Source organism: Panulirus ornatus, chromosome 32 (genome assembly GCF_036320965.1).
Source record: "Panulirus ornatus isolate Po-2019 chromosome 32, ASM3632096v1, whole genome shotgun sequence".
In the NCBI taxonomy this organism is placed as follows: Eukaryota; Metazoa; Arthropoda; class Malacostraca; order Decapoda; family Palinuridae; genus Panulirus; species Panulirus ornatus.
Genome location: NC_092255.1, coordinates 16527324 through 16552775, shown reverse-complemented (window position 1 = coordinate 16552775; position 25452 = coordinate 16527324). Strand labels below are relative to the sequence as shown.

At 37.0% G+C, this 25452-nt stretch overlaps 2 protein-coding genes across 2 annotated transcripts in view; one reads left to right on the top strand and one right to left on the bottom strand.

Annotated features, from left to right (window-relative positions):
* Positions 1–2902, top strand: part of Gabat (4-aminobutyrate aminotransferase) — an 84411-nt gene extending 81509 nt beyond the window's left edge. The window contains exons 10-11 of the mRNA XM_071681026.1: positions 1696–1828; positions 2600–2902. Of these exons, the coding sequence (XP_071537127.1) occupies positions 1696–1828; positions 2600–2715 (249 nt within the window). The 3' untranslated portion in view covers positions 2716–2902. The remainder of the gene's footprint in view (positions 1–1695; positions 1829–2599) is intronic.
* The window catches only part of Oseg5 (intraflagellar transport protein Oseg5), a 180064-nt gene extending 156777 nt beyond the window's left edge, over positions 1–23287 (bottom strand). The window contains exon 1 of the mRNA XM_071681021.1: positions 22527–23287. Coding sequence (XP_071537122.1) covers positions 22527–22564 — 38 coding nt within the window. The 5' untranslated portion in view covers positions 22565–23287. The remainder of the gene's footprint in view (positions 1–22526) is intronic.
* Between the last annotated feature and the right edge of the window lie 2165 nt (positions 23288–25452).

Below are 25452 nucleotides of genomic sequence, written 5' to 3'. Positions count from 1 at the left end.
CTCATTTAAATCTTATGCTGTGCAGTTCATTTGAAATGATGCTTACCTACTGCAGAGATTTGGGAATATCTCTATTTTTTTTTTTTCCAGAGAGGGGTCCAAGTGAGGATATTCCCTCTAAGGCTCAGTCCTCTGATGCTAATGCTACCATGCTAATGTAGGAAATGGTGAATATTTATGAAAAAAAAGGAAAATTATAGCCCTAATTTCTTTAGAAATATAAACACTAATGCAAGAGGTTTTGTCCCTTGTATTATAAAACTGACTATAATAAGGGCATGCATATCTGGCCTCTAGCCCTGATGATGCAGTTACATTCCGTTGTATGATTTATAGAAAACTGTGATGCTCGATGCTTTTTTCCAGCTGTTAGGTCACTAGTGACACCTATAGATAAGATATGGAATCATATATCAAATGAGAATTCATATGAGAGTGGGAGCCAGTAAACCCCACATGAAACGTGTCACAATTGCTTAAGTGGACTCGTATGAGACAAGCTACAGTTTAAGGGTCAAAGTTAGAGACTTAGTACTTTAATATGCTAATTCTTTTTTTTCAACCAATATCTAAGAATTCTGTCACAGACAAAAGTCCTCATCGAGGCTAAGCCTTAAATGCTAAAGGCCAAACCTTCTTATATTTTCTTTTACTTGAACAAATACTTCATCAACATCTTTAGATTCCACCTCCCCTCTTCTGAGGCTCAAAAGGCCTAGGTCTGGGGATTTGTCCCTGTATTCCTGCCCTGTTGGCGTGCTTGTGTGTGGAAGATTCTCATTCTGAAGAAATTTTATTCAGGATTAATGAAAACATAATTCTCATAATAAAGTGATATATAACTAAGGAAAGGTCTGTGGGGCCTGGTTGTGGATAAAAAGCAGCGGTTTTGGTGCATTACACATAACAGCTAGAAAATGGATGTCTGCGGATATGGTCTTTCTTCATCTTTTCCAGGTGCTTCTTTGTTAAGTGGGGAAACTGCAATCAAGTATGAGAAAAAAAAAGGTGAAAAATTGCCTACAAATGCTATGCATGCTTAAGTTATGTTGCTCTGCTAACAGGCATCTGAGGTAATCAAGTGTACTGTACTGGTTAAATATTGATAAGTCTGGAACCTTTGGAAGTGTTTTTGTTGCAAAATAAGATTACTAAGGGTTTTCAACAATAGTACAGTACCTGTACATAATGAGAGGGCACATTCCTTGTGGGGCATCACTTACATTTTTGTTAGCACAGACTGACTTGTGCTTGGGAAAAAATTCAAGCTGTTACACCTGCTAGCAATTTCGAGGATGTGACCACAAACATTAATGGCCATATCTATTGCCTTGAAGTGGAAGTGATTCAAGAATTATGATCATGTACTGTGCACCACAGTCACATATACCTCCTGTTTGCATTGAATGGGTTAATTACCTTTGGCCAGTTTTCTCACCAGAAATGCCAAAAAATTTTGGTTTATGATGTCCACTTAACATCAGTCTCAGAAGTGTAATGTAGTGGTTGGTATCCTGCCTGAAATGCATGAAATGTGATAGGCAACTGTGGAAGTGCTAACATTAAGGCTGCAGTAGAATTTTTTTTATGTATTCCTGCATTCCATCACCAGATTAATTTGCTATTTGACTTTTTATCACTTGTAAACATATTACTTACCAGTGTTTCAGCAAAATACTTTTTCTCATTATTCAGGGCCTCCGAGAACTTCAACAACAGTTCCCTCAACACATAAGTGCAGTGCGTGGACGAGGAACTTTCATTGCTTTTAATGGTTCAGAATCTGCCAAACGTGACAAAATCATTGGTAAACTCAAGATGCTTGGTAAGTAGACCTAGATCTCTAAATTCATAATTGGAGAATACTATAAGATACAGTAAATAGGATAAGATATGACTTCAAGCAACTGGGCATTATTGTCCTTAACTAGCATTTAACCCTTCAGTGCAAAAGTTCCCTTTGACCTGCTCACTAAAGGGTTAGGGATTAGACTGGGGAACCTAATCCTCCAAGTGCAGTTTCCAGAAAAGGTGCATTTTTGGTCATGGATTTACGAAGCATGCCTGGAATCACCTACAATAGGATGTACATGGCTTCCCACAACTGAATGAGAGGAACAAATGAATGGAAGTGGTATATAGTTTTGAAAAAGGTAAATTAGATAATGTCATTTATGTGCAAGATAGAGGTAAGGGGTAATAGAACATTTAACTGGAATTAGTAATGAGTATGAGAGGTTAGCTGTATAAATGCAAAAGATGTGGGAACTGATAAAAAACTTAATCACTTGAAACATTTGAAAAAGATAATTGATTACCTACATAAGCTCTGGATGATTAGTAAGAAAACTGATTGTTGATTTATTTAACACTTTATAGGTATAATGTTAAAAATTTATTTTGAGGATTTGTATGTTTACAGATTTTAGAAATATTGTCCACAGATTTTTGTTTGATGTGAACATATCAGAACCTTACCAGTATTTTCTATAACTAACAAGTTTTAAATAGTATTTGTTTGTAACATACATAAAAATATATGAGATTACATAAACTTTTACAGTAATGTGTGTGCAGCATTTTATTACATTTCAGGTGTTCATACAGGGAGGCTGTGGAGAGAGCACTTTGCGCCTGCGTCCTGCTCTCATCTTCCAGCCTCATCATGCCCACATCTTCTTAGAAAGGCTAGAGACTGTCCTCTCCGAGATATAAATATATTTATATATCTATTATATATATATATATATATATACATGTTTTAACATGTGTACAGTGAAAATATAGAAAATATTTAAGAGTAATTTTTTTAAGAATATCAAATCTTCAATTTTTATTTTTATAAGAAGTTATCATTAAGTTTATACTGGCATTAAGATATATCATAAAGACATGAACAGTTCATTCTTTGTTTTTCCACATCTTATAGTCTATTACAGTACATCAAAAGGTATATGAATAATAGTCTCATTCATATCTCAGCTACTATACGAAATGTCTTAAGGCTGTTCACATGTAAGAGGTGTCAAGGGTACTCTGATAATCTCATGATAAAATCTAGAATATTAACAGCTGATGATTAGAGCAGTAATGAAAGGTAAATGTGGAGAGAATCTCTAGGATGTTTTCTAGCAGCTCATGGAATTCGTTTTTACTACCAGTACAACATCAGATATCCAAATATCTAAGTTATGAAAATATCATGCTGTGCATTGAGTTAGTTTGACATTAACTATCTTCTCACAAGTATGAATATACTTTTCTTGTGCTGTTCTTTCATACCTGTGTTAGACATATGCACAATGTTAATACTTGTAAACTGATATGAAACAATATAAAACATCTTAAGATAATTGCAAAATTTTCAGGATTCCTGGTTTGGATTTTTCGTTATCCTGTCCTACAATACATATCAAGTTGCTTTTTTTACAGCTTCAACAGATAAAAGATTTGCCCAAGTCAAATTCATCGACAGTGTTAGTTATATTTTCTTACTATTTTTGATCTCATCAATCTCTGGGTGGATCTTCTTAAGAGCTTTACTGACATTCTGCAAAACACTCCTAATAAAGCAGCTTTAACCACAATTTACTGTCCACTAGTTTAACTCTATTCTCCCAGAGATATCCATGACAGTCCTTTCTTTTTGTGCAATATCACTGTAATGAAAAGCACCTTATTCAGAGTTCAAATATGTAAAGTTCCTATTTATCTAGCTGCTCATACTTTTTTTTTTCTAAACCTCAACTAGAAAAACTAAAGTTTTTCATTAAAATCACACCTTCAAGAATACTAATTAAAAAACTTAATGGTACAACATATATTTATGTAATCCAATCCTCAAAAATTAATATGCTACTAGTATCATTATCTGAAGAAGATTGTATACAAAAGATCTGTAACACTTTCTTCCAGATGAAATTTCATTCTGTACTCATGTATTCAATTGTCCTATTTTTTTGTTCTGTACAGCTGCTGAGTAATTTGTGCATTCATGGTGAGTATACAGTATGACTTGGGCTGCTAGAACATATCCTTATCGTTTAAGAATTATATTATGCTCAACTACTTTGGTTACTATGCCTCCTAAATGTGTGCAGCTTTCAGAGAAGAATTTTTGCGTATAATTTATACTGAATACAGTGAAACCTCACTATTTCAGACTCAGTGGGGATGGGGAGGTATGCTGAACAATGAAAACATTTAAATTAATGGAGTAAAATCTACTCATGGATACTTTGGGCTTTTTTTCAAGAATATGGAGCTTTGGTTACAAGTTCTTGAAAGTAATAGTCGTGTCTGGTATTAATTTATCTTCCACTGATTAATAACATAAAATATATGTATATTTAGGTATTTTATATATTGGTCCTCTTAACTCTTTCACAGTGACAAGCTATATATGACAGCATGTGATAGATTTTTGGATGTCTAAAAAAGAAAAAATTTGACAAGCAATGAATAGATCACTTATCCCTATTTTCTAAAATGTGCATACCATTTGGATTTAGTTGTTTATACTGCTGCAGTGAGTGCTTACTGGTGTAAACTAGATGTATTATTACACTAGTATGAAAATGGACACCAGTGTTTGCATCAAAGCACATCAATTGATATGGATATCTATTTTGCATGTACACGTTTATTAATGCCTAAACAGCGGGTTTGATACTGAGGTGGGGAGAGGATTTCATAAGTTGACTAACAAGCATACAGAAGTAAATAAAGTAAACAAAAAGTGATATGAATACTTTTGGGTTGGCCTGTTGGACTGCTGAGTGAACAGGGGATGAGGGCATGACTGATGTGTCTGACAATTTGAGATAAGAGGGTAGGACTTAGGAGGTTATGTACCTTTCTGTCTGGTCCTCAGTAACACACCCTTCTCTTATTGTTTACACAAGCAGTGTTGTGTGTTGTAACGAGCAAATTTTGAAAATAGTATGCTAAGCACAAAAAATGAATGGAAGGAGCAGCTATGGTTGACACATCTAGGGCAATCCCTTGTTTTTTCTAAACATAATATTCCATTCTATACTTTTATTCTTAAACAGGCATAGCATCAGCTGTGAATAACATGAACACATGTAATATATACGGTGTCCCAAAAGTTAAGGTGAGCTGAAAATAAGAATTTTTAATTTTGCGACAAAACAAAATAAATAAATAAATAAATAATATAGTTAAGTGTCCCAAAAACACAAGTAACCAACAAAATCAATAATTTGTTAAATTTCCCTTCCTCTTGATGCAATCCTGTAGCCTGTTGGGATTTTGGATAAGTCCTTGGGAAAAATTACCCAACTGCTGCTTTACTGCCACCTCAAGGTTTGGTAGAGATGTGTCCACATCATGTAGGTGTTGCTTTACAATGACTGCAGATTTTCAACTGGGTTTAGATCGCTGTTTCTTGGTCAGTCCTTGAAATGATTCAACTCACTGTCATTAAGCCACTGGGTAACAGACCTAACAGTGTGGCAAGGAGCCCCATCCTAATAAGTATTTTTGCCTTTGCACTTTCAAATGAACTAAGTAAATGGTAAGTAAACTTAAGTACACAACCTGGTTCAGTCACATTCTTGTGTAAGAATACCAGATCACCATAGGTAGCTGAAACAGCCCTAAATCAAAGAAATGGAGAGTATTTTACAGTCTTTTCTGTATGCTGTGGAAGGTGCAGTTCCTTGTAGGGTTGTCTATACACCCTCCCTCTGGTGTATATGTCAACTTGTCACTCCACAACACATCTCCACGCTTCCTATTACCAAACACTGTATTTCTTGCAAAATTTCCCTCATTTGTCCTTCCAGTGGCAGTCAGTAAAGGTATCTGTCGGGCATAAAAACTATGAAATCCCATGTCACTATGAAGTAACTTTTAAGAACTCCTAATCAAAACATGTTCAAACAAATAAGGATTCTTCAGCTTGATTTTATATGCTATCAGGTATGAGTAGACCTTAACATGTCTTGCAATCATATTATGGGTCCTAAGAGATGTTAACCTTGGCCTTCCAGACTTGATAGGTGGAGCTGGTAAAACAGACTTCCCTAATTCCTTAAATTGCTTCACCAACTTTTGGACACTTCACAGACAGACACCTGTTTGTTAAGTGATATATTTCAAAATATGCTCAAGCCAACACTGCTGCAATGTACTCCTTCACTGTAACTCTCCTGAGCATAATGGGATGGCACAAGAGCTAGGTAACTGTAGACAAATATTGAGAAAAATACCAAACACATGGAAACAAACAAAGCAGACACAAGCCTCATGGTTTATACACTCAAACTGATGGTTATGATGTATTATCACATTACTGCCAAACATGTGATTAGTGCTGATGATGCACAACTTAATATATTACACAAAACGACATATGTAATAAGTTGACAGCCTTCTCACTCCTTAATTTGGCACAGACTCTACATGATACATCTGAAATGATACACTATGGGTGAATATAAATGAAATTTTAGGCAATATATGCTAGGAAATATTTTAGATCTCTATTATCACTTGTTACAAATATTGTCCATCACACCCAAGGGGTACTTATTATGTACTTTGTTCCATGAGGGTGGTGAGGATGTGGACCTGTGCTAGCCTCCTCCTCTTTAATCCTACTGAAATTACTTTACAAGTCACTTTTTCAATTTTCATCTTTTATTCCTCAATTTTCTTGCCAGCTGATACATTAGATGATGTGCTTCTTCTCATCACTAATGCTATCCCAAAAATCTGTTTACTTTCACAGGGTTACTGTATGCACAAGCCAAAAGGTCTACAAAAGTGATTGCAAGGGTAATGAGAGCAGTAGTTTTCTGGAGCTTTCCTGGCGATAGAAGAGAATTCTATACACTAGCAATGTTACAATAAACCAGCTAGATATTTAAACGGAGGTAAGAGAAGATGAAACATCATATGATGTTAGCCACAGTTCCAAATAGAAAAATCATGTTGACTGCCATTTACTCCTTTCATTGTGCTGTGCAACCATGGTGGCCAAATGTATGATGTGCCATGCCACAATCGTGAGTCTAAAGCTATGCACTTTTGTTTAAGTTCCCTATCTACGTATGATTCCACATCTTATTCACAGATGTCACAAGGAATCTAATAACACAGCTGGAAAAAAATATCATGCACCACATATACACCCAAATCATGCAAGAAGGTGTAACTGTGTCACAATTTCAGAAAGTGCAATGCATGGAGTCACCATACAATTTTATAGTAAAAGAAACAATATCTTGTGTATTATCACTTATTTCTTTTATGAAAGTCAGACAATTTCAATTTTCATAATTACTATCCTGTTTGTGTAAGAGTTATAAAGAATACATAAAGGGGGATTGTGACTTCATGACTTGTAAAAAACAAAATGTGTAATGTGTTTCAGTGTATACAGAACTATGTCACACCTGGAGAAAACCAAAATCACCATATAATTACACAAATAATGGGGGTCTATGCCCCAACAGGGCATAAAATTCTTCAGTTCAACACTCTCCCATACCAATATAGAGAAAAGTATGCTACTTTTATGGATATTTTTCCTCAGTAATATATGATGAAAAGATACCCTTTAAGAGGGAAGAAAATATGGATTTTTCACTTCTTCATGGAAGAACTGCTTTTTCTACATCCATGAAATTATCTGGATTATCCTCTGCTACTACGGCAGCATTAGAAAACATACTGCTCCCTCTGACATCTTGAGTGTAGCCAAATCATAGAAGGGAAAAATTTCTGATTTACTGCATGACAACACATATTGCATGTCAGTGGACAACTTATATACTCGTATTTATGTTCCATCACCTTACCTGGAATTTTTGGATCTGGGAATCCCGTTTGTACCACAAGCAGTGTTAAGAAAAGAAAAACAGCATATACCATCCACAGTGAGAAAGTTAAGCCCATGAAATCAAACTCAAGAGACAATACATGACTACTTGCTGCATACTTGACGAAGATTGAATGTGGATTCAAAATTAGCAAATTGGCAGTAATGAAAAACTTTGTGCACAGTTCACCAGTGAAGCATCTGGGGTAAATCATGGAAAGTTTTGTGAGGCCTGGATGCAGAAAGGGAGATGTGGTTTTGGTTCATTATATATGACAACTAGAGAATGAGTGTGAACGAATGTGTGGCGGGGTGGCGACAGGAATGAGTAAAGGCAGGAAGTATGAATTATGCACATGTGTATATATGTATATGTCTGTGTATGCATATATATGTATACGTTGAAATGTATAGGTATGTATATGTGCGTGTGTGGACGTGTATGTATACACACACATATATATCTTATTATCTATTTTGCTTTGTCACCGTCTCCCGTATTAGCGAGCTAGTGCAAGGAAACAGACGAAAGAATGGCCACCCACATACACATGTATATACATACATGTCCACACATGCAAATATACATACCTATACATCTCAACGTATACATATATATACACACACAGACATATACATATCGATTCATTTATTTATTTATTTTGCTTTGTCGCTGTCTCCCGCACTTGCAAGGTAGTGCAAGGAAACAGACGAAAGAAATGGCCCAACCCACCCCCCATACACATGTATATACATACAAGTCCCCACATGCAAATATACATACCCATACATCTCAATGTACACATATATATACACACACAGACATATACATATATACACACACAGACATATACATATATACACATGCACACAATTCACACTGTCTGCCTTTATTCATTCCCATCACCACCTCGCCACACATGGAATAACATCTCCCTCCCCCCTTATGTGTGTGAGGTAGCGCTACGAAAAGACAACAAAGGCCCCATTCGTTCACACTCAGTCTCTAGTTGTCATGCAATAATGCCCGAAACCACAGCTCCCTTTCCACATCCAGGCCCCACAGAACTTTCCATGGTTTACCCCAGACGCTTCACATGCCCTGATTCAATCCATTGACAGCACGTCGACCCCGGTATACCACATTGATACAATTCACTCTATTCCTTGCCCGCCTTTCACCCTCCTGCATGTTCAGTCCCCGATCACTCAAAATCTTTTTCACTCCATCTTTCCACCTCCAATTTGGTCTCTCACTTCTCCTTGTTCCCTCCACCTCCTACACATATATCATCTTAGTCAATCTTTCCTCACTCATTCTCTCCATGTGCCCAAACCATTTCAAAACACCCTCTTCTGCTCTCTCAACCACGCTCTTTTTATTTCCACACATCTCTCTTACTCGATCAAACCACCTCACACCACATACTGTCCTCAAACATCTCATTTCCAGCACATCCACCCTCCTGCACACGACTCCATCCATAGCCCACGCCTCGCAACCATACAACATTGTTGGAACCACTATTCCTTCAAACATACCCATTTTTGCTTTACGAGATAATGTTCTTGACTTCCACACATTCTTCAAGGCTCCCAGGATTTTCGCCCCCTCCCCCACCCTATGATTCACTTCCGCTTCCATGGTTCCATCCGCTGCCAGATCCACTCCCAGATATCTAAAACACTTTGCTTCCTCCAGTTTTCCTCCATTCAAACTTACCTCCCAATTGACTTGACCCTCAACCCTACTGTACCTAATAACCTTGCTCTTATTCACATTTACTCTTAACTTTCTTCTTTCACACACTTTACCAAACTCAGTCATCAGCTTCTGCAATTTCTCACATGAATCAGCTACCAGCGCTGTATCATCAGCGAACAATAACTGACTCTTTTCCCAAGCTCTCTCATCCCCAACAGAGTGCATACTTGCCCCTCTTTCCAAAACTCTTGCATTCACCTCCCTAACAACCCCATCCATAAACAAATTAAACAACCATGGAGACATCACACACCCCTGCCGCAAACCTACATTCACTGAGAACCAATCACTTTCCTCTCTTCCTACACGTACACATGCCTTACATCCTCGATAAAAACATATATACATATATACACATGTATATTATTCATACTGTCCACCTTCATTCATTCCCATCGCTACCCCACCACACATGAAATAACAACCCCCTCCCCCCTCATGTGCAAGAGGTAGCGCTAGGAAAAGACAACAAAGGCCACATTCTTTAACACTCAGTCTCTAGCTGTCACGTATATATATATACAGAGGTATAAGTTTGTCGAGTACTCCTGGGAAATTATATGAGAGGTTATTGATTGAGAGGGTCAAGGCATGTACAGAGCATCAGATTCGGGAAGAGCATTGTGGTTACAGAAGTGGTAGAGGATATGTGGATCAGGTGTTTGCTTTGAAGAATGTATGCAGGAAATACTTAGAAAAACAGATGAATTTGTTTGTAGCATTTATGGATCTGGAGAAGGAATATGATAGATTTGATAGAGATGCTCTGTGGAAGGTATTAAGAGTATATGGTGGGGAAGTAAGTTGCTAGAATCAGCGAAAAGTTTTTATCGAGGATGTAAGGCATGTGAACGAGTAGGAAGAGAGGAAAGTGATTGGTTCCCAAGTGAACGTTGGTTTGTGGCAGGGGTGCGTGATGTCTCCATGGTTGTTGCTTATGGATGAGGTTGTTAGGGAGGTGAATGCAAGAGTTTTGGAGAGAGGGGCAAGTATGCAGTCTGTTGGGGATGAGAGAGCTTGGGAAGTGAGTCAGCTGTTGTTCGGTGATGATACAGCGCTGGTGGCTGATTCGGATGAGAAACTGCAGAAGCTGGTGACTGAGTTTGGTAAAGTGTGCGAAAGAAGAAAGTTGAGAGTAAATCTAAATGAGAGCAAGGTTATTAGGTTCAGTAGGGTTGAGGGACAAGTCAATTGGGGAGGTAAGTTTGAATGGAGAAAAACTGGAGGAAGTGAAGTGTTTTAGATATCTGGGAGTGGATTTGGCAGCAGATGGAACCATGGAAGCAGAAGTGAGTCACAGGGTGGGGAGGGGTGAAGGTTCTGGGAGCATTGAAGAATGTGTGGAAGGTGAGAACGTTATCTCGGAGAGCAAAAATGGGTATGTTTGAAGGAATAGTGGCTCCAACAATGTTATAAGACTGTGAGGTGTGGGCTGTAGATAGGGTTGTGTGGAGGAAGATGGATGTGCTGGAAATAAGATGTCTGAGGACAATATGTGGTGTGAGGTGGTTTGATCGAATAAATAATGAAAGGGTAAGAGAGATGTGTGGTAATAAAAAGAGTGTGGTTGAGAGAGCAGAAGAGGGTGCACTGAAATGGTTTGGTCACATGGAGAGAATGAGTGAGGAAAGATTGACAAAGAGGATATATGTGTCAGAGGTGGAGGGAACAAGAAGTGGGAGACCAAATTGGAGGTGGCATTATGGAGTGAAAAAGATTTTGAGCGATTGGGGCCTGAACATACAAGAAAGTGAAAGGTGTGCAAGGAATAGAGTGAATTGGAACAATGTGGTATACCAGGGTCAATGTGCTGTCAATGGATTGAACCAGGGCATGTGAAACGTATGGGGTAAACCATGGAAAGTTTTATGGGGCCTCGATGTGGAAAGGGAGCTGTGGTTTCGGTGCATTACACATGACAGCTAGAGACTGAGTGTGAACGAATGTGGCCTTTGTTCCCTTTTCCTAGCACACGTGAGCAGGGGGAGAGGGGTGCCATTTCATGTGTAGCAGGATGGCAACGGGAATGGATGAATGCAGTATGTATGAATATGTACATGTGTATATATGCATATGTCTGTATATGTATGTGTGTGTATACGTTGAAATGTATAACTATCTATATGTGCGTGTGTGGGCGTTTATGTATATCCATGTGTATGTCGGTGGATTGGGCCATTCTTTCATCTGTTTCCTTGCACTATGTCACTAACACGGGAGACAGCGACAAAGTATAATAAATGAATAACTAAATGAATATATCTTCTGTGCACTGACTGTCACTAACATTGGTTTTGTTACAGCCAAACTTTGACACAATTGACCTAACTGATGCACCACTTTCCAATTGTTTAATCACTTCTGATATGGCATGTACGCTTTAAACTAGGTAATTTTCCTCATTTGTGAAATGAACTAGCATTACTCTCATTTCCTATGCCATACTGAATGCACTCCAGCAAAACTTTTTGAAAAATATAAAAGTGGTTACAAACTAAATGAGCGCTGAACTATATGAAGGCTGGGCCACAACATGCATAGTGAGAAATGACCCAAACTGCTCCACAAGCAGTAATAAAAGTGGTGAACATACCACATGCAGGTTGCAAATTAGACCGTTAGTTGTAGTTTGACCAAAGGCCAATCACAATAAAAAATTTCAAGAGGTTAATTAGAATTTGTTTTTGTTAATTTGTTCAGCATTACTGAAACATGAATAGCTAAAGTTTGAAATAGTGAGGTTTTTGTGTACCTTTTGTGTCTTTCCAGGTTTGTTTATTCCTCTCCTCATGACTTGTTTGAAATGTCTGCTTAGTCTTGTCAGTATAAACTGGTGAATATGTGCAGACTAAGAGGTTGTATTATCAGCATGGAATACCAACTGATAATATGTGGAATGTTCAATATGAGCATTGTTTCTTGGATCACTTATCACAAATTTGAGTTCACTGGCAGTCACTGTTTTCAATACAAGTCCACAACAGTATTCAAACTGATGAGATATTTAGCATTATGTATAAAATGTGAATGTAAGAAAGTCTAAACAGATAATGATCCATGTCAGTGCAAGACAAGTGAAGGGATGTAGGCAAGTGCAAGCTAGCAAGTGAGAGGGTAAGGAGAGTGGAACTCTTATTGTATGTAGAGGTTGTTCTGAAATATCATAATGGCAAAACAGTTATATCCATCTTGTCTACAATAAAAGACATGATTATAAATGAGCTTATGACATAGTTCCATTTTTATTTTTCATGGAATTTAAGAAAAATATTTTTCTGGCTAAAATAATATAAATTTATATATACAAATGACCAAAACAATAATCCATTGCACAGAGATCCCACAAGATAATAAGTTTATCAGTTACTATTTGTAAAATTTGTAAAACATCTTTCATATGTAAAGTTGTGGCTGCAAGGTGAATCATAAATTTGGAAATGCATGCCAATGTTGCCACAACATATTTATGAGAAAAATCTGTTAATCTTTGCTTTTAGGTGTGCAGTCACTTATGGCTGTTGGATGATTAGCTGCCTCACTGCTTCCTTCAAGTTCTGATATACCAGCTTATTTCTTCATCTTATATAATAAACATTAATATTTTGCACCATACTGAAGTCCAAGATGATGACGCACTTAATTATTCGTAGAAACACATGCACTTCACTAGTTTTTCTGATTGAATTTGCAAAAAACTGTAATCACATAATACAGGCAGATCTCTAGTCTAAACATCCAAAATCTGAATGTCAGCACACTTATGGTACCCACCATTTTGGCACACAAGCTTCTGAAGTTTGCATTCATAGTGGTAGTGCTCCGTGCTTTTCTTAATTATTTCTGTAGATTTTACTCATGTTTTGCCTTCAAGTGGTGTCCAACAAGCTCCGAACTCCCCAACATGTCAACTTTTATGTAACAACCAAAGTCTACCTTAGTATACTAGTTAGAAGCTGTGACATGGAAGAATTTGGGTAAGTAAATAAATGTTTTAGTTGGTATATACTAATATCCATATAACAGAAATGACATTCAGTAACAGAAAACCCCATAAAAAGTATCTACATTCCAGAAAACTTAAATCTGAATACTGCTCAGTCTCATGGGATTTAGACTGGAGATGTTATATCTGCATCATTACTGCTATTTAATGTTTTAAGGCTTCTTCTTCAGCTAACAGCATTTAAAAAAGTAGATACATGTTCAGCAAACATTTGCAATATATAAAATGATTCTACCAATGTATTGTAACCAAAGAAAGGCCTACAAACTTTTAAGTTTATAACATCAACACTTCTTTTTCTTTTCTTTCATACTATTTGCCATTTCCCGCGATAGCGAGGTAGCATTAAGAACAGAGGACTGGGTCTTTGGGGGAATATCCTCACCTGGCCCTCTTCTCTGTTCCTTCTTTTGGGAAAAAAAAAAAGAAAAAAAAAAAAAAAAAAAAAAAAAAAAAAAAAACGAGAGAGGAGGATTTCCAGCCTCCCGCCCCCTTCCCTTTTAGTCGCCTTCTACAACACGCAGGGAATACGTGGGAAGTATTCTTTCTCTGAGCAAAATTATTCTTACTTATGGCATTACTGGAGCTATTTTCTTTATTTAGCTTAATAATGGTTAAAAACTGTTATTGTTATGAGAATAAATAAAATAATTTGGTATGATATCATTCACAATTCATTTTTACCCATAGTTATCATGAGAACAATAGTAATCACCTTCCTAGGTAAGCCACTTATGTTCTCATATATTTTGATTTTATGAATATGACTATTGTCATCAGAAATATAACAATAACATAGTGTGTGACTTCATATCAATAATTTCTTAGGTTTAACCCATTCACTGCAGCTATAGTCTACACATTAAAGTGTTGTAATTTCTGTTCACTGCAGCTGTATCGTATATGATCAGTCCTCGTGAATCACCCATCCCTGTCTAAAGGCAAACCAAATGGCTATTAATGCTTGCAGTGACATACATAAATTGTTGCTAGACATTAAATCCTATAATAATCCATACAATAAGAAGTCTGTATAAATATTCAAAGAAACATGCAAACAGTGTTTGTCCTGTTTTTTTATATAATAATTTGAGAAGCTGTGAAACTGCTACTAAAGAAAATATAAAAGTAATGAAAACATTTCATTGCATGTCAAAAAAATCTTCAAAAATAACAGTCCTTAATTCTGCAATCATACCATGGAATATACTGAAAAATATACAGGGTGGTCCCCAACTTAAGAATGTCCAACCTATGAACTCCCATACTTATGAACGAGCTTCTAAAAATTATTCAATTTCTAGTGTGACATATAATTACTCATGAAATATGGATCTACTTAAATGTGCATTTTTTTCATTAAGTGTTACTTGATATGATGTTCTATTAATTATATTTACTTCAGAATACAATTTCACACTCATTATTATTCTCATTTCTTTATACTTTCCAACTTACGAACATTTCAGCTCATGAAAAGGGTCAGAAATGTAACTTGTTTGGAAGTTTGGAACCCCCCTGAACTAAACAAGAAAAATATGGGTCCAATGAGAAAGATGGAAAACTATTCAGTGCAGCATCAAGTTAAATAAACATGAATTGAACAAGTTCAGAAAAACTTGAAAGAAACCTAGATAAATGGTTTAAAATAGTTCTTGATGAACCCAGGACTGACAGTTAAGTAATGTGAGTGGCAGTGGATAGAAAAAGTAATGATAAACCAGTGAGATGCAAAGTAAGCACTTCATGCTAGTTCTGGCTATTGGCAGAATCTCATCAAAGGCCTTGCAGGTAGACTCTCTTTTATTAGTGACTGACACAGCATGGGCAAAAACATGTCCAATCAAAGCCAACTCATGAAATGAGAAAACAAGTAGGAGAAAAAGAATTTAGATATTAATCAGGGCTTGAAATACGTTTATAGACATGAGTTGAAGGTAGAAAGGTTATGAGACACAAATGCAAGAACAATGAATAAAACAGATATATAATAATGGTAGAAATATGATGAAGTAGAAGACAATGAAAAAATAAATGCAAGAAAGTGAAAATGAAGACAAGGAACATGATACAAGAGGATACTAAGAAGAAAAATGGATAAAAAGAAATCAAGGAATCCAGTGCAAAATATAACACAATTGCAGAAGAAAGAAAGGAGAGAAGTGCAAGGTCTAAAAAGAAACAAAATCATTAAACAAGTCAAAAGAAAAAAAGTAATGTGTTTTTACCAAGAAAGGAAGCAAGATATTGTACATACATACATGCAAAACATACATCTCGTACCAGTTCAGATACAGAAATATAATCAACCCAAAATGTGCGTAAAAGCTTTCTTATATGGAACTTTGAATACCAAAAGGTACACCACTGGAAAGGAGAGGATATGCTCACTCTTATATATGTTACATTTACAACAAATACCAAAATTGCAAATGAAGTGATGAATGCAGACTGATATACCTGCACCCAGACAGTCCAATGAAGACAGACAACTACCATTACAGTGCTACATGAATTTCCAAGCATGTACAATGGAAGAAAAGTGCATAATTATACACACAATAATAACAGAGAACACAGACAGTTCAGTAACTGAATACAGAAAGAGAATCAAGCTCAATAAAGAATTGGTAAGAATACATGGAGTGGAAATGATTCGGAGGCCATATAATGAGAGTCAGAGGAGGTGGTTTGGAAAGGAGTATGGGCAAGAACAGAGGTAAACGAAAAAGAAAAATTAATTGAATAAATGCTACCTCAAACCAGAAAATAGCCAGAATATGAAAATCAAAATTAATATCAGCCCCAAAAAAAGAAATCAAAATAAAATGATGGCATGAGCCTATTCTGGCAAGAATATAAACATTATGAGCTAGAACAAAACTGGGGACCAGGGGTATCAAGAGCCAGCTTGGGCCCTGGGGTAAACCACACTGGACTCTTCCTTTTAAAGAGGGGACCTGCCAATGTTCTTATGCCCCCTCACTCTTTTATTTTCAACTTTTTTAAGAACTTAAAGGGGAAGTGCATGTGGAGTATTATGCAACGATGAGGAGGACCCCCTCATGTTCAAGATGTTGCTATCACAATGAAGACATTTTACACTTAATGCTCAATTGCCCTGCACTCATCCCACATAGACACACACATCACTACACTTTATGACCCCATGGTTCTGCCAAGCGGACATGCGTCGTCTTCCTGAGCACTGTGGGAGCCCCATGGAAGATAAAGAGGACTCGAGGTGGGAATAGTACTGATTGGGATTTGAAAAATAAATGAAGCTTGAATCTAAGCCCCTTAACAGGCCCCAGGGCAGTGATTTCCCCCCACCCCAACTCATTAAGCCCCTGGGAAATAGAGTGAAGAACAGATACACTACAGGCCAAAATTTGCTTTCTTCAGTAAAAAAATCTAACAACTGGAACCCTTTCGAGGATGTAACATTCAAAAGAATAAGCAACAGATTTGTGACAAAGAGATCTTCCCTATTAAACAGAAATGAACTATCCCCAAATGAGAAATCAAGCAACAAAATCAAAGTAATAACTGAGGATCAAACAAAAAAAACTGAAAACATAGGAAATAGATTTCTAACCTCACAACAGCCACTGAATATCCTTCCTAACTCTCACAACAATATGCTTTCATTGGCAGAGCCAGATAACTTACTATGGGGAGAAATTATGACACACTGCCACCTCAACCACCACCAAGGCTCAACATGCAGCCTTGAAGTAGGGGCATGAACCTTGATGTGTAAATAACCATCTACATATGTTGCTCGGCTGATGAAAAATAGCCATCAAGGGATGTTTGCAAAATCATGTCAAGAACAAATGAAAAACATGAAAATCAGCCTCATTTACAAGTATCCATTCTCTAGCTGTCACACGTAATAAATCAAAAACCATAACATAACTACATCAACCAAGTCCCAAAAACCATTTCATAGTTTTGCTTAACCAGTTCTTGTGCCCTAATTCAGCCCATTGACAGCATGCCTCTGCCATCCCACATCCAGTTCATTTTATCCCAAGCATGACACTCACTTTCCTGAATGTTCAAGCCTTTATAGCCCAAGGTCTCCTTCCTCCCTCCACTCCTGACACATAGATCCTCTTAGTCAATCTTTCTTTGCTCATCCTCTCCATATGTCCAAATTCTTTTAGCATTAACTAATCAACGCTCTCAATGTGTGGAAGGCAAGAACATTATCTCAGAAAGCAAAAATGGTATGTTTGTAGGAATAGTGGTTCCAACAATGTTATAAGGTTGCAAGGCATGGGCTAGAGATAGGGTTGTGCGAAGGAGGGTGGATGTGTTGGAAATGAGATGGTTGAAGACAATATGTGGTGTGAATTGGTTTGATCGAGTAAGTAATGAAAGGGTAAGAGAGATGTGTGGTAATAAAAAGAGGGTGGTTGAGAGAGCAGAAGAGGGTGTTTTGAAATGGTTTGGCCACATGGAGAGAATGAGTGAGGAAAGGTTGACAAAGAGGATATATGTGTCTGAGGTGGAGGGAACGAGAAGTGGGAGACCAAATTGGAGGTGGAAGGATGGAGTGAAAAAGATTTTGGGCGATCAGGGCCTGAACATGCAGGAGGGTGAAAGGCTTGCAAGGAACAGAGTGAATTGGAATGATGTGGTATACCAGGGTCGATGTGCTATAAAATTGATTGAACCATTGCATGTGAAGTGTCTGAGGTAAACCATTTCTATTTACAATACTGAACACCCCATATACACCAATTACTCCCTTAACTGCCACATTACTCACCTTTGCATTCAAATTACCCATCACTATAACCCAGTCTCGTGCATCAAAACTATTAATACACTCACTTAGCTGCTCCCAAAACACTTGACTCTCAAGATCTTTATTCTCATGCCCAGGTGCATATGCACCAATAATCACCCATCTCTCTCCATCCACTTTCAGTTCTACCCATATCAATCTAGAGCTTACTTTCTTACACTCTATCACATACTCCCACAACTCCTGTTTCAGGAGCAGTGCTACTCCTTCCCTTGCTCTCGTCCTCTCACCAACCCCTGACTTTACTCCCAAAACATTCCCAAACCACTCTTCCCATTTACCCTTGAGCTTTTTTTCACTCAGAACCAAAACATCCAGGTTCCTTTCCTCAAACATACTACCTATCTCTCCTTTTCTTTCATCTTGGTTACATCGACACACATTTAGACACCCCAGTCTGAGCCTTCAAGGAGGATGAGCACTCCCCGCGTGACTCCTTCTTCTGTTTCCCCTTTTAGAAATATATATATATATATATATATTTTTATTTTTTTTTCATACTATTCGCTATTTCCCACGATAGCGAGGTAGCGTTAAGAACAGAGGACTGGGCCTTTGAGGGAATATCCTCACCTGGACCTCTCCTCTGTTCCTTCTTTTGGAAAAAAAAAAAAAAAAAAACGAGAGGGGAGGATTTCCAGCCCCCCGCTCCTTTCCCTTTTAGTCGCCTTCTACGACACGCAGGGAATACGTGGGAAGTATTCTTTCTCCCCTATCCCCAGGGAATATATATATATATATATATATATATATATATATATATATATAGCCTAGCTTGAGCCAGGTACGCACTTTATTGACGAACCCCAAAGGGTGTTCAGAAATAAATATTTACAAGAGTATTTTCATCCCTTTATCTCTCTTGTTTTTATGACATATTTTGCCATTATTCTGCCAATGAATAAAGGTATGTGGCTGCATTTTACACAGCTTTTAACTGTATGCCAACTTTATAAATGTTCTCATTTGTTTACCTTGAGTTTTAAATGTTAATAATCTTCCCTTCATGAGAATATAATATCTTGAGAATTTTATAAATTCATATATCTTACAATAAATTTTCTTAATTTCCAAAATGGATGATCAACATTAAAGTATATGTATTGTATCAAACTGCAAACAACTATAAAAGATTTCATATTGTGAACTCGGCAACATTCCCCATTTCACAAGAATCATGTGTAGTAATATATTTCTGACACATGTTAAAAAAATTATCATGAATATAATGAAATGCTACCTGCAAGTTGTGTAAAATTGAAAGAAAAATTCAATACGTTATCCATGTCCAAAAACTGTCAGTGTTGACTACTGTGTCTGGTGCTGCAACTCTAACTCATTTTGTAAATGGGGCACCATAAGCAATACTTGTGACACTTCAGATTAAATGTATCCCTCAGCCTTGTGAGATTAAAAAATTTGTAAATGTGAAACAGTAGACTACTGTGGCACAAAAATTGCACATGTAAATACATTAGTTAATAATTTAAATTTGGTTCTGCAAAGTATAGCATACTCTAGTGTTCACATCATTCATCAGATTAAATCTGAAGTGTTGTAAAATATAGTCCCAACAAAAGAGACATAGCTTAAGAGAGTCTACCCTATCCTCATCTGTGCAATTCATGGAATACTATATATATATGTTACTCAATAAACTTTGGCTTATTCAGTGCATTTAGTGATATGGATTACATAAGATCCATATACTACAACTCAAGACCCATGTGCCTCTGTCGACTTTTGGCCATAAATTTGCACACATGAATGTATACTATACATTTGCATGACTACATTAATGTGGCCTAAAATATGTATGTCATTTATATCACTCTAAAGCAGTTGGCCTATTTTCTGCTCATGATTCTAAACAATGCACGTATGATCTTATGAACCAATTCTATACGTGTGTGACAAGAGCCAGTCTATGTGCATATCTTACTGACTACCCCATTGAATATTGTGAACTTACCTACTAAACTGAATTATCCATGTAACTCTAAAGGTAGCAACGTTTCATGTTCATTCTATAAAATGGAATTTCAATCATTCTACGATCTGGGTTTAAGATGTGAAACAATATGAAAGTAATATATTTGTTTCTTATGTGTTATCCAATAATGATCTGTTTTGCTTCAGATGTACAGCACATGGTACATCTTGCATGTGGAAAGAGATGAATGATCACCATTGTTTATGGCTTTTTATACACTTGCAGTACATACAACAGAAATGAGTTAAAGATTGGTTATTACTGAATTTGCACATTTTAGGACTAAGGTACTGAACACTGAAAATTGGAGGTCTTAAGTGCAAGTTATACCTTGTCTAATAAAAAACATGACATACATAACCAAGCTTACACTCAATATGTTAAAGGTTTTAAATTGTTCTCTATAAAACACATTAGGAATAGCAGATAATTGTGAAATTTACTGGAAAATATTTCTGCTCTTTCTGATATAATTTCTCAAATTAGGTTTGCTAAGTTATTAAGATATACTTGTGGTTTATGTTGGTCTAACCTTGAGTAGAATACAGTAAAAACAGAGTCTAGGCACATGATATGCCAAAATGCTTAATTGAAACTAACATGTGATATATGGGCTTCCATTTGTTATTAAAACTTATGTTCCTGATCAACCTGAAGCTGAGTGTCATAATATATGTTGACAGAAAAGCTTTATATGCTTCTGGTGGTAATGCTGTGCATGGATTCTCATGTACAATAAAATCCCACAGTATGCAGTGGGATAAATAGAAAAGCTGCTTATCTGTGTAAAATTCTGCAGCTTTCTGGAAATTGACCTTACAGCATGAAGATAAGGCACAATATCCACAGCAGCTGATACCAAACAGAAGTTCACAAAAATGTGTGTAGGGGGTCCTGGAGGGTTCCTTTTAGCTGCTGTGGAGGTTATGCTAGTATCTTCGAGAAGAGAACGTCCTTAAAGTATTCTTGATTTGCATTAAACCCTTTCGGTATGCATTTTAGCCTCCCCTCATCAAACAAATCATTTCTATCATTTGTTTTACTAGTAGAATGGTCCACAAGAAACATAAATGCATTTTTTTTTTTCATCTCAACCATTCTTCCTAGATTAAGAATACAGTTTTAACAGATTGGACAATCTATGCAAACAAGTTACATTACCAAATTTAGTAACCTTTTCATTTTTATGATTAGTTGCTGAAAAATTATCAGAACTTTATCTTTTTTAAATCAAGATGAGTTAAGCATTTGTAATTTAGGAAAATCAAATTACCAGATCGGCAAATCCTAAGGGAGGTAGGCATATCTGTGGGTGCTATTCACGGGTAAAGGTGGAAATCTCTTACTCAAAATGTTTCTAATTAAAGGTGCAACATCACCCATCATGATTAATGAGGCCTCCAGGCAGCTCTGGTGACTCATTCTTTTGTCTGGACTGCCATCTTTGGCACAAAATTGAATGTGGTGAGAAATTACCCGTAATTGATTGATATTCATAGCACTGCTATTTAAGAGCAGCCTGACATCAAAGGCACCGAAAGGGTTAAGCAACCAAGTCATATATATATATATATATATATATATATATATATATATATATATATATATACATATATAAAGTATTGCCTGTTAAAATGTAGTGTACTTCTTTTCAATCGCATTATTTAACCTTAAAATCTTAAATAAATCCAGCAAGCCTTTCATTATGTCAGCTTTCACTTCCTAAATACCTGGTTAGAAATTTTTGCATGACAATTTGAAGAACTAACTTTGACAACTGGAATCAGTCATACCATGAAAGAGTCATAAAGTACAATTATCAAATGGTTACTTAGGATAAAACAAAATTAGATACCATGAAAAAGTCATTAAGTACAAATGGTTACTAAGGATAAAACAAAATTAGGTCAACTCTGTTTAACTTGAAGTTACATCTACATATAATACAGCTACATACCATCATGCCCAATTCAAAAATTGAAAAAAAAAAATATAAATCTAACTCATCTAAGTTGAGGTCTTCCTGTCAGTTTAAGTAAACTTTTGTGAAACTTAGACATACAAATGAGTTGCTAGATAAGTAAATATGTTACTTACCTTCTGCCGCCCAGCAAGCATAAGGTTGTGACAGCCATCAGTCAGGAGTGACCTAACTTTAAGGTACGTAATCATTTCCACAATTCTTTTTTCTCTCTGTAATCACAATAGTTTTCACTGCAGTTTCTTTCGGGTTCCCTTCCATTAGTCTGCCTGTTCTGATCCCCTACGGTCTTATGCCATGTCCTTTAAGAATATTCTAACTATGAAGACTCACACAATATGTGAATGTTAGTCTTGTAATTAAGGAAATATTTCCAGAGATCCCAACATTTCCTTGAGATCCCAGGAAATTCCCGGACTCCCTTTTTGAATTCATGTACTGAATATATTTCCAATGACTTTAATTGCACTTAAGACCCGTTACCATCACTCAACGCTGCCCTTGTCAAAATGTCTTCCATCAAATAATACACCACTATTTTCACACGTTTACAAATCCTTTACCATTAATTTCTAGGTTCATTCTCACTCATTTTCCTTTTCTTCTCACTACGTCAAATCAGTGTGGAATACGAGTTATATATATATGAGTTAGATGACTTGAGGTTGGCACAGCTATCATTCCCACAAACTATTAATTGCACTAGTTTTTGCACCACAAGTTCTAACCCAGTCACGTGAGGTCACAGACAAAAAACTACACACTAAATCGTTTTTGGTAACTTCTGAAATGTGACAATAAATATTTCAGTTTCTTGTTACACTATATGATTTCGTTCACTTGACCAACTGTCTTAGGTACGTCTTGACCCCACGGAGGTCAGGGGTGCACTGGCCTGCCTGGTCATTGGGACAGGTATTTACGGGGACCATAGAAAAAGGTCTGTAACGAGCAGTTAGACCATCGACCCGGAAGTTTGGCTGGGTGATTATATATATATATATATATATATATATATATATATATATATATATATATATATATATATATATATATTTATATATTCCATACAATTCGCCATTTCCCGCGATAGCGAGGTAGCGTTAAGAACAGAGGACTGGGCCTTTGAGGGAATATCTTCACCTAGCCCCCTTCTCTCTTCCTTCTTTTGGAAAATAATAAAAAAAAAAAAAACGAGAGGGGAGGATTTTTGATTTTCCAAAAGAAGGAACAGAGAAGGGGGCCAGGAGAGGATATTCCCCCAGAGGCCCAGTCCTCTGTTCTTAACGCTACCTTGCTAACGCGGGAAATTGCGAATAGTTTGAAAGATTTTTTTTTTTTTTTTTGCTTTGTCGCTGTCTCCCGCGTTTGCGAGGTAGCGCAAGGAAACAGACGAAAGAAATGGCCCAACCCACCCCCATACACATGTATATACATACGTCCACACACGCAAATATAGATACCTACACAGCTTTCCATGGTTTACCCCAGACGCTTCACATGCCTTGATTCAATCCGCTGACAGCATGTCAACCCCGGTATACCACATCGATCCAATTCACTCTATTCCTTGCCCTCCTTTCACCCTCCTGCATGTTCAGGCCCCGATCACACAAAATCTTTTTCACTCCATCTTTCCACCTCCAATTTGGTCTCCCACTTCTCGTTCCCTCCACCTTCGACACATATATCCTCTTGGTCAATCTTTCCTCACTCATTCTCTCCATGTGCCCAAACCATTTCAAAACACCCTCTTCTGCTCTCTCAACCACGCTCTTTTTATTTCCACACATCTCTCTTACCCTTACGTTACTTACTCGATCAAACCACCTCACACCACACATTGTCCTCAAACATCTCATTTCCAGCACATCCATCCTCCTGCGCACAACTCTATCCATAGCCAACGCCTCGCAACCATACAACATTGTTGGAACCACTATTCCTTCAAACATACCCATTTTTGCTTTCCGAGATAATGTTCTCGACTTCCACACATTCTTCAAGGCTCCCAGAATTTTCGCCCCCCTCCCCCACCCTATGATCCACTTCCGCTTCCATGGTTCCATCCGCTGCCAGATCCACTCCCAGATATCTAAAACACTTTACTTCCTCCAGTTTTTCTCCATTCAAACTTACCTCCCAATTGACTTGACCCTCAACCCTACTGTACCTAATAACCTTGCTCTTATTCACATTTACTCTTAACTTTCTTCTTTCACACACTTTACCAAACTCAGTCACCAGCTTTTGCAGTTTCTCACATGAATCAGCCACCAGCGCTGTATCATCAGCGAACAACAACTGACTCACTTCCCAAGCTCTCTCATCCCCAACAGACTTCATACTTGCCCCTCTTTCCAAAACTCTTGCATTCACCTCCCTAACAACCCCATCCATAAACAAATTATCTTTCCAAAACTCTTGCATTCACCTCCCTAACAACCCCATCCATAAACAAATTAAACAACCATGGAGACATCACACACCCCTGCCGCAAACCTACATTCACTGAGAACCAATCACTTTCCTCTCTTCCTACACGTACACATGCCTTACATCCTCGATAAAAACTTTTCACTGCTTCTAACAACTTGCCTCCCACACCATATATTCTTAATACCTTCCACAGAGCATCTCTATCAACTCTATCATATGCCTTCTCCGGATCCATAAATGCTACATACAAATCCATATATATATATATATATATATATATATATATATATATATATATATATATATATATATATATATATATATATATCTGAAGGTAAAATCTCACTTCAGTAGATCATACACTTTAATTTAACATCTCCAATAAATGCGGCACGTCAATGTTTCGTGGAGACAATCCACCTCATCAGATGCCAATACTTAACAAAGTTATTTAAATCCCAACATCACAACGGAGTACCGCCGTCCAGCACCAATAAGTACAGACCAATCACTGTCCGCTTTGTGTGGCAGTAACCGTTGAAAGGGAGAGTGATTAAGGGGGCTCACGTGGCGGGGGTTGACATGGGTAGCTGGGTGTCTTAA